This window comes from Dipodomys ordii, unplaced genomic scaffold, assembly GCF_000151885.1.
Source record: "Dipodomys ordii isolate 6190 unplaced genomic scaffold, Dord_2.0 Scaffold68, whole genome shotgun sequence".
In the NCBI taxonomy this organism is placed as follows: domain Eukaryota; kingdom Metazoa; phylum Chordata; class Mammalia; order Rodentia; family Heteromyidae; genus Dipodomys; species Dipodomys ordii.
Window position 1 is genome coordinate 5766805 of NW_012267284.1, and position 10920 is coordinate 5777724.

A 10920-nucleotide genomic window follows, 5' to 3' on the forward strand; every position below is an offset into this window, starting at 1 on the left:
CATGGGGCTTGAACTCTGGGCCTGGGTGCTGTCCCTCAGCTCTTCAGCTCAAGGCTAGTGCTCTACCACTTGAGCCACAGTGCCACTTCCACAAACAAGATGATATTGGAATTAAAAATTATAAAGTAAAGCTGAATGCTTGTGGTTCATGCCTGTAATCCTAGTAACTAATCAGGAGGCTGAGACATGAGGATCATTCATGGTTCAAAGCCAGCCTGGATAGGAAAGCTAATAATGACATATGGACCCAATCACTCTTGACTTTACCAGAAAAGACTATGAAAAACTGTACACTAACTATAATTTTCCTGAGTAACTTCAAGAAACAGAAATTCCTATAGACACTGCCTCAAGAAGAAATAAAATCAAGATAGACCCATAGAGAGCCGGGGAGGTCATTTGTCTGTCTGTCTATATATTGTGGTAGACTATTGGCCTAGTATATGTAAGGCTCTGTATGTAAGGTTCAATCCTAATACTACAAAATGAGATGATAATTTAAAAACTTTTCACAAAGAAGCTGGGTGCCAGTGGTTCACGCCTGTAATCCGAGCTACTAAGGAGGTTGAGATTTGAGGATCACGGTTCAAACCAGCCTGAGCAGAAAAATCCATGAGACTCTTATCTCCAATTAACCACCAGAAAAACAGAAGTGGCGCTGTGGCTCAAGTGGTAGAGCACTAGCCTTGACTGAAGAGCTCAGGGACAGCGCCCAGGCCCAGAGTTCACGCCCCACAACCAAAAAAAAAAAAAACCCAAAAAACAAAAACAAAACTTTTTACAAAGAAAAAGCCACATACAAAATTCACTACTGTGAATTTTATCCAATGTTTGAAGAATTAATGATATCAAGTCTTCCAAAAAATAGGAAAAGAGGGCATACTTTTGAACTCATTCCATCACTAAGGGTTACTTCTGTACCAAAAGCAGATAATGTAAGAAAGAAAACTACAGCCCTGCTGCCAGAGCTCCCGCAGTACCAGCTCAGCCTCTTCAGGCTGGAGATGAAAGCCAGCCACGTGGGACCAGCTCTGTCCATGGCCAACAAGAACTCAGGCCATGAAGGCCCAATGGGCCTACTCCCTGGAGATAATCTGTCCATATACCTCCATGTCTGCCGGAGATGCAAGAGCCACACTGTCCATAGGACTCTCAAGAGGACAAGAATTCACAATGGCTTCCACATTTGCCTCTCCCTGGGACTGGTTTTCTGTATTCTTGAACTGTAATCAGCTATAGTTACAGCTGAATGTAAAGGCTTTTGATGCTGGTCCTGGGGGTTGAACTCAGAGCCTGGGTACTGTCCTAAACTGCTTTTGTTCAAGGCTGCCACTCTACCACTTGAGCCACAGCTCCATTTCTGGCCTTTTTGGTAGTTAACTGGAGATAAGATTCTCATGGACTTTCTCATCTAGCTTTGAACTGTGATCCTTAGTTCTCAGACTCCTGAATAGCTAGGGTTACAGGTGTGAGCCACTGGCACCTGACTACATTTTGTTTGTTAAGTTTTGGGTGAGAAAGAACATAAGCACAAAGCCAGGCGCCGGTGACTCACGCCTGTAATCCTAGCTACTCAGGAGGCTGAGATCTGAGGATCGCGGTTCAAAGCCAGCCCGGGCAGGAGAGACTGTGAGACTCCTATCTCCAATAAACCACCAGAAAACCGGAAGTGGCGCTGTAGCTCAAGTGGTAGAGTGCTTGCCTTGAGCTGAAGAGCACAGGGACAGCGCCCAAGTCCAGAGTTCAAGCCCCATGTCCAAAAAAAAAAAAAAAAGAACATAAGCACAGATGCCCAGTTTTCTTTCTTGTACTCAAAACTGACATCAGAAGAAAACTGGAGCTGGGCTCCAGTGATACTCAAAGCATACCTTCCCCTACAGAACAGCACCCATTTGGATATTTACAATAAAAACTTCTACTACATCTCCAAGAGACACTTAAAGAGGTTTGCGTACATCACTAGGGACCTATACAAGGTTTACTTTACTAGTGATTCTAACACCAGAGGGGAAAAACAGTTGTTACCTTATAAACAATTAAATGGAGCTCTTCGTAAGTGTCATCTGTATTTACAAAGATTTTGGGGAATCTGCATTTTGCTTCTGGATCATTAAGGTTCAAGGGTCCAGTAAGAAATCTTGAAAGTAAATACAGAGATGACTCAACAAGGTAAATTATAAACAGGAATATATAATCAGAATGCATTCCTAGCCAAAAGACATCCATATCTGCTGACACTGGCTATTTGCAAAATGAAATCAGAGTGTGATAAGGAAACTATTTAAACCCATGGGAAACAATGAATTCGTTTAGTGGATTATTACCAGCAAGAACACAAGGCAATTCAATGTTTATGATTCCATTTTTACTGAAGATGAGGCAAAAAAAAATACTAGAAAATCCAAGAACAAAGTCCTACCTTCCGTAGTGCTGAAGATTTCCTGGCATTTCTGCTCTTATGGGGGAATCCCTTCCTGCCAACTGCAAACACATTAATGTGGAGAAATAAGTCATTAGATATTTATATTCATCGCTTAGAAAAAGAACATTCCCGTCTGCTGGTTGGCTCTAAGAACAATAGAGTTCTTATCAATTTACTATATTCCTCTATACCCCCTCAAAAAGGGTTTCTGAAGTACAAGAAGAATTAGACTGATTTTAATCCTGATTGTCATAACTGCACCCTACTCTAACCCTATAACTAATGTACTTGCTTTTATGAGTTACTGAGCTCACATCCGTAATCCTAGCTACTTGGGAGGCTGAGATCAAGAGAATTGTGTTTTGAGGCCAGCCCAGGCTAAAAAAAAAGTCCATGTGACTCCATCTCAACAGATGAAGCTGGGAGTGGTGGTGCGTGTTTGTCATCCTAGCTATGATGATACACCTAAATCAGGCAGATCCTAGTCCAGGCATATGTGTGGGCAGGAAGTTATAGCCTATCTCAAAAATAATAACCAGTGCATAAAAGGGTTGAAGGCACGTTATTAGACTGTAGCACTGAAAAATGTGTGCCACCTGGCTCCAGTGAGTTGGGCCCAAATGCAATAGCAAAGGGATATATATATACACACACATATACACTATACATATGCATGTTTATACACACACATTTTTTTTTTTTGGTCAGTTGTGGGGCTTGAACTCTGGGCCTGGGGGCTGTCCCTCAGCTCTTTAGCTCAAGGCAAGCACTCTACCACTTGAGCCACAGCACCACTTCCAATTTTCTGGTGGCTAATTGGAGGTAAGAGTCTCACAGACTTTTCTGCTTGGGCTGGCTTTGAACTGTGATCCTCAGATCTCAGCCTCCTGAGTAGCTAGGATTACAAGTGTGAGCCACTGAGGCCTGGCTCAAAGGGATATTTTTAATGATTTTTTTTTTGAGGGGAGGGTGCTAGTCCTGGGGCTTGAACTCAGGACCTGGATGCTGTCCCTCAGCTCTTTTGCTCAAGGCTAGTGCTCTACCAGTTGATCCACAGCTTCACTTCCATCTTTTTGATACTTTTAGAGGTAAGAGTCTCTCAGACTTTCCTGCCCAGGCTGCCTCTTGAGTAGCTAAGATTATAGCTATGAGCCACCAGTACCCAGGAGCAAAGGGAAATTTTTTTTTTTTTTTTTTTGGTCTGGTCGTGGGGCCTGAACTCTGGGCCTGGGCGCTGTCCCTTAGCTCTTCAGCTCAAGGCTAGCGCTCTACCACCTGAACCACAGTGCCACTTCTGGCTTTTTTCTATTTTGCTTATGTGGTGCTGAGGAATCGCACCCAGGGCCTCATGCATGCAAGGCAAGCGCTCTACCACTGAGCCACCTTTCCAGCCCAGGGCAATCTTTTAAAGGAACAAAATAGCTGCTGAAAAAGCACGAGGCCTTGAGTTCAAACCCTAGTACCACCACTGGAAAAAGTCATTGAAATTCCCCACATGGCACATCACTTAACATCGCCTGACATCAGTCTGTAGGGAATGTCCTCTTCCAATTTCTTCTGTGTGGAGACTGACAACAGTGTACTATATCACCCAGCTCCTGGACAGTCACACGTCAAAAACAGACTTAAGTGTCAGTCTCCACCTTAGCCTACATTTACAGGGCACGCCTACCTCAGGTTCAATGTGCCTGGGAAACAGAGAGGTGGTGAGATACTTGTATAAAATCCTCATGTCGTCTTGTTCTAATCCACTCCTGAAACATCAGAAAAGCACGCAGTGAACAGCCTGGAACTGTTCTCTGGTCTCACTCTGTGCCACAGCCCACCAATTTGCTTTACATTACATGGAAAGACCCACCACACTCCTGGACTAGAAGCCCAGGAGGGAACAAATCAAACCCAGGTGTAGGAACAGCACTTTGTCTTGCAGTGCCTAGAGATAGTATTTATCTGCCACTTGGAACAGTAAATCCTAGCACACCCAATTCGTGGGCTGATTGCAAGTAGGACTACTTCTGTGCCTGGAAATGTATTCCACTCTACAGCAGCAGATGTGTTCCAACCACCTTCTAGAAAAATACTGCTATGTGGTACAAAGGGAACTAGGTCCTTGGTGTCAGAAATGTACTTGGGTTTTTAAATCTCTGAATCCCAACATAGATACAAAGGAGGAAGAGAAAGCCAGCCTAGTTGTACACAACTTAAGCCCAGCACTCAGAAGGCTGAGGAAGGAAGACTGAAGGTTGGAAGCCAGTAAAGCTACATAGTGAGGCTCTGTTCCCCTGAACCACAACAACACAAGCCCCAAACCCTCCCCACCAAAATATCCCAAACACATAGATATAAAAATGCATTATATTGGGGACTGGAAAGGTAGCTCACTGGTGTGCTTGCCTTGCATGCATGAGGCCCTGGGTTCAATTCCTCAGCACCACATAAGCAGAAAAAGCCAGAAGTGGCGCTGTGGCTCAAGTGGTAGAACACTAGCCTTGAGCTGAAGAGCTGAGGGATAGTGCTCAGGCCCAAAGTTTAGGCCCATTGACCGACAAAAAATAATACCAAAAACAACCAAAACATTACATTGGGCTGGGAATATGGCTTAGTGGTAGAGTGTTTGCCTAGCATGTATGAAGCCCTGGGTTTGATTCCTCAGTACCACATAAACAGAAAAAGCCGGAAGTGGTGCTATAGCTCAAGTAGTAGAATGCTAGCCTCAAGCAAATGAAATTCAAGGACAGTGACCAGGTCAGGCCTTGAGTTCAAGCCCCAGGACTGGCAAAAAAAAAAAAAAATTAAAAAACAAATAAAAATACATTGTGGTTATCTTAAATATTAAAACCACCACAACAAAAAAAAAACCCTCCCCAAACTTAGGTCCTTCAAGGGCCAGGTACAGTGGCTTATATTTTTAATTAATAGCTAACTAAGAATTAACCAAGACCCATCTAAAGCTGTAAAGCACAGGCTTGGTGACCATGCCTGTGATCCCAGCTATGAGGGAGACTGTAAGTAGTAGGATCAAAGTCATGGCAAAAAAAAAAAATCAGATTCTATCTGAAAAAATAACTAAAGCAAAAAAGGCTGCGGTTGTGACTCAAGTGGAAGAGCACCTGCCTAGCAAGTGCCAAGCCTTTTACGTTCAATCCCTAACACTGTAAAAAGAAATCGGTTGTATGAAAATGATGCTTTCCACATTTATCAGTTCTTTGAATTTTCTGGAACATAGCAAAATAAAAATAGCATTCCTAAACCCGAGGTGATGGGGACATTCACTTGGCCTTACATGAAATAATTTTAAGCTCCACTGCTGAGGAGGTTTATAGCAGATGGTACTGTAGAAGTTTCCTGCTCTTCCCCACCTAGGTCCTGTGAGCTCTACCGCCTCCCAGGCCATGCTGGGTGTGTTCCCTCCACCCCCCCAATTCAGCGCAAGCCTCAGTGCACCTACCAGATGAGCTGGTCATTATAGAGAAACGCAGTGTATTTCACTATATTCAGGCTTTCCTCCATTCTATTAATAAAGGACTGGATTTTCAAGTAAGTCATTTTATCCAATGGGAAGAAGCTGATTCCACCAAAAATGTCAAGTAGGTCACATGACTGCAAGTGGAGTGTTTGCAAATACTGAAAAAAAAAACATGGCACAAAATTTACTAATAATACAGTATTCTGACAGTTGAGAATGCTCTATTAGACTAATAATATCTAAGGTACACTTACATACAAATGGCATATAAGACCAAGCCATGAATAAATGGACTAAAAAGCCATACCAATTTAAAAAATACAAATGTCAGTAAAGCCAGCCCAGACAAAAAAGTTAGCAAGACCTCACCTCAAGGAACAAGCCAGGCATGGTGGTATTATGCATGTGGGAGGCATAGGTAGGATGATCTTTTGTTAGGCTGGCCCTGAGCAAAAAAAATGAGATCCTACTTCAAAAATAACTAAAAAGCAAAACAAAGGGCTGCAGGTAAGGTGGCTTGAGTGGTATAGCACTTGCCTAGCAAGTACTAGACCAGAGCTCAAACTATAGTATAGCCAGAGGGAAAATGTTTCATCAAACTAGTGTCTACCCAGTGTGTTTTGCCTTTAAGCATCCTATTAGGGCTCCTCAGCAACCCACACAGTATTCAGGGCAGCAGGGCTATCCTGAAGATTTGTCAGGACAACAGGAGATGAATGAGGATGAGAGCATGAATCAATGCACTAGCAACCAATGCAACAGTCTATGTCGTCAAATGCTTTCTCCCTTTTTTGGTGGTGGTTCGTACTTTTTGCTCTGTTTCTCAGATACAGTCTCAAAATTTGCCTAAGCTGGTCCTGGACCAGATCTTCCTATTTCTACTTCCCATGCAGCTGGGAATACAGGTGTATACCACCATGCCAGTTCCAAAAGCTTTTTCCTTGGGTCAGCAGAGATTTTACCTATTTAGAGAAAAGAACCAACCCCTAAGAATGTGCAACTCTGGTAATGGTTTAAGTTTTGCTCATCAGTATTTCACCACACAATAGGACCACTTTTGAGTAGGTAGTTTACATGGATGGATGTGCAGGGAAGGACAAAGCCCAAAGATGCCTCCAAGAGTACTGGGTAGAGGCAGGATGCTCTGCTCCATACACAGGTTGAATGAGAGCTGCCAGAGTGCAGGCCTGGAGAGCACAGGCCCAGAGTGCCTCCATGCTCTGCTTTTGCCACAGGACTGTGCAGGCTATTTGCCACTTTCTAGTCCTGAGGTTCTGTATATGAAAAACAAGCTTGAGTGCATTGCTATTTCTCCCCAGAGTTGTTCTTTCTGTTGTCCAGAATGGAGCCCAGGGCCACATGCACGCACTCCACTACTAACATACATACCTCCATCTGCATTCTCCTCCTGTAACATGTGTGTGAATGCTACCAAATGATGAATCAAATGCACAGTACTCACCCGATGGAAGAATTTCTCTAATCTTTCTTTGAGAAGCTTGACACCTCCATCTTCCATAGCTTTCAGAAATGTCCCATTGAAAAGCTAATGGTGTAAAATACCATGCAACATATCAATTTCCTATGCCAATCAACTTCCAAGTGTAACAAGCTGTTTTCCTTTTAATTTATTCAATTCAGCCCCTCACCACCTGGTGAAGCCTGCCCGAGCTGGCTTCAAACCATAATGGTCAGATCTCAGCCTCTTGAATAGCTAGGATCACAGATGTGAGCCACCAGCATCCAGCAAAGAATAACTTTTAACCAATGACTGAATTGGTAAATGGGGGGAGGCCAAGGTGGGAAACTGAACAGTATTTCAGTTTAAAAAAAAAAAGTCATGCCTACCTTATACATGCTGTAGCACTGCTGTAGCACTGAGCTATAGACCTTGTCCTACAAATGAGAACAAAGCAATATAATAATTATAAATGCGGTCCTGGAATCGTTGTGTGCTGAAAGAAGTGGTATCCAATAAACTCAAATACACAAAACTGCATAAGCCTCATTTTAGAAGGGCTTTCCACACAGATGACCAATAAACAGAAGGAAGTACTGTGACGGGACAAGTGCATGTAAGAAGACTGCATTCATGTAAACAATGAACATAGAACCATCTATACCCTCCAAGAACCTTCTGTGGAAGCCACCTAGTATGTAGCTAAGTCACTATATATCCAGAACATGTTTTCTTAAAATGATGAAAAATGACACATTACCAATAGCTCCTCCTCTTGGTATTCAACAACTGCTTTCCCATCTTTACTTTGCTTTTCAATGATAGGATTCCGAACAACCTACAAAGTTTGATAAACTGAAATTATACCATAAATTGATTACATGTTTTTGATACTGCTTTAATTGAAAACATTTGGGGGGGGGGAGAATGCAGCTTAGTGGTAGTTTCTAGCATGCTTGATGTCCTGAATTCAATACCCAGCAATGTATAAAAATAAAATCTGAACATGTTATAGCATCAGAAACATAATTATTTTCTCTTTTTTTGGCCAGTCCTGGGGCTTGAACTCTGGGCCTGGGCACTGTCACTGAGCTGCTTTTGCTCAAGGCTAGCACTCTACCACTTGAGCCAGAGTGCCACTTTTGGCTTTTTTCTGTGTATGTGGCACTGAGGAATTGAACTCAGGACTTCATGTATGAGAAGCAAGCACTCTACCACCCTAGAAACACAATTTCTTACAACAGCCCTAAGAACAATGGGACAGGAATTTGATTTTTACACCTCAATTTTACCGAAATTCCTAACAATAATTAGCAACTTCGAACAAGACAGACTATGTGGCAAATACCATGACCATCCAGAAATTTTCTTCCGGCTCATTGAAGAACTGTCTGTTCTTCTGTGTGTGTAAAGATTTTGCAGGTTTTGATGGACTAAAGGTCCTAAACAAAAAGTTCAAAGAACATGTTTGGAACAATTCTCCAGGTGTAAGTGACAAGAATTCACTGGGCTTTACAAAAGCACCATGAAGGCATTACCTTGTAAACTGTACAATAGCTTCACACAATCCAACATTTCTAATCTTTTCATTCTTTTCTACTTCATTTGGATGATAAAACAAAATCTTATTTTCCTCCTAAAGCAGAAAGAATAAAAAACACAAGGTTAACAAAAGCATTTCTTCAATCTCAGCAATTCAAAGTGTTTATGTTCACCTTTACAGATACAAAAAATTAACTGGGGGCTGAGAAGGTGGCTCAGTGGTAGAGTGCTTGCCTTGCATGCATGAGGCCCTGGGTTCGATTCCTCAGCACCATATAAGCAGAAAAAGCCGGAAGTGGTGCTGCTGTTTCAAGTGGTAGAGTGCTAGCCTTGAGCTGAAGAGCTTAGGGACAGAGCCCAGGCCCAGAGTTCAGGCCTCACGACCGACCAAAAAAAAAAAAAAATTAACTGGGTATCCATGGCTCATGCCTGTAATCCTAGCTACTCAGGAGGCTAAGACCTGAGGATCATGGTTCAAAGCCAGCCCATATAGGAGAGCCTGTGGAAAGCCTTTCATATCCAATTTAAATCACAGAAAAAGCCAGAAGTAGTGCTATGGCTCAAGTGATAGAGTGCTAACCTTGATCAAAAGAAGTTCAGGAACAGTGAACAGGCCCAGAGTTCAAGCCTCAAGCCTGGCAAAAAAATTAAAAAAAAAAAAAAGAAATTAGGACAGGGATGGAGCATGACTCAGGTGACAAGCCATGAGATTGCTCCAGCATGGCAAGAAAATAAAGTAATAAAATATATTTGAGCCCAGTGCCAGTGGCTCAAGCCTGTAGTCCTAGCTACTCAGAAGGCTGATATCTGAGGATTGACTTTCAAAGCCAGCCTGAGAAGGAAATTCCGTGAGACTCTTCTCTTCTATAAACCACTCACAAAACTGGAAGTGTCACTGTGACTCAAGTGGTAGAGTGCTTGCTTTCAGCTGAAGAGCTGAGGGACAGTGCTCAGGCCTAGAGTTCAAGCCCCACGACCACCACCACCACCAAAAACAAAAACAAAAAATTAAATAAATATATATATATATATTGAAATAAGAATACTAGTAATGATCATGTGTAAATTTTATCCATAGGTCTGCAAGTTAACTGTGATATTCACTAAACTACATTTCCTCTGAGGTACAGCTCTAAGAGAAATCTCTGCTTTTCTCCGGTGCTCATTTGTAATTCATCAAGGCTTCCAAAAAATGTGTGTGTTTGTGTGTGTGCATATACACTGGAATTTAGCTCTCCACAAATTAAATCCAACTGCTTCACAGGCACTTGGACTGACAGCCTTTAACAGAAGTGGTTTGCGGGCAACTAAAATACAGCTTTGGACATCCTTTGAGGAAGTCACCATCCTAATCTTGGAACAAGCAAATTCCTGAAACTATCTGGAAAAGAAAGAGAACAGAACAGAAACAAACAAAAAACTTTGTGAGCATCCTTTAAGTTTGTTTTTGTGTATTTATGCCAGTAATGGGGCTTGAACTCAGGGCCTTTCTCTCTCCTTTAGCTTTTTCACAGGCTGGCACTCTACCACTTGACCCACAGCACCACTTCTAGCTTTTTTCCCTCCCTCTGTCTCTCTCTCTCTCTCTTTTGGTGGTGAGTCGGAGGTAAGAGTCTCATGGATTTTCTTGCCGGGAGTGGCTTCGAACCGTGATCCTCACATCTCAGCTTCCTGAGTAGCTAGGATTACAGGACTAAGCCATCCACTCCAGGAGTTTTTTTTTTTTTTTTTAAGAACTACAGTCCTCCAGTTTGGATCCACACACTTGTAAAAGTCGACTTCCAATACCATAAAGCCAAATTCAATTTTTAAGTCTCCAGAACTGATGCAAAGCGAAGACCCTCCACCAGTGAAGATTGATTGACAGGCCGGGCCTCCATCATCCAGGCGCTGGAGCAACACCCGCCGGGCCTCCATCATCGGGAACTCAAGCCGCACCTGCCGGCCCGTCAGGTCCCCACCGACCACCGGATATGGCTAGGGGGCCCGAGCTCTGCCCTGAAGCTCCAGGCACACGGGGAGACGCCCCCG

At 42.9% G+C, this 10920-nt stretch overlaps 1 protein-coding gene across 1 annotated transcript in view; it reads right to left on the bottom strand.

Moving 5' to 3' along the window:
- Ccz1 (CCZ1 vacuolar protein trafficking and biogenesis associated) overlaps positions 1-10806 on the bottom strand; it is a 17855-nt gene extending 7049 nt beyond the window's left edge. Inside the window, exons 1-10 of the mRNA XM_013023401.1 lie at positions 10764-10806; positions 8886-8979; positions 8696-8789; positions 8108-8185; positions 7737-7784; positions 7351-7434; positions 5871-6046; positions 4095-4176; positions 2420-2481; positions 2026-2137 (exon numbers count right to left, since the gene is read on the bottom strand). Of these exons, the coding sequence (XP_012878855.1) occupies positions 2026-2137; positions 2420-2481; positions 4095-4176; positions 5871-6046; positions 7351-7434; positions 7737-7784; positions 8108-8185; positions 8696-8789; positions 8886-8979; positions 10764-10806 (873 nt within the window). The remainder of the gene's footprint in view (positions 1-2025; positions 2138-2419; positions 2482-4094; positions 4177-5870; positions 6047-7350; positions 7435-7736; positions 7785-8107; positions 8186-8695; positions 8790-8885; positions 8980-10763) is intronic.
- Positions 10807-10920: the final 114 nt, after the last annotated feature.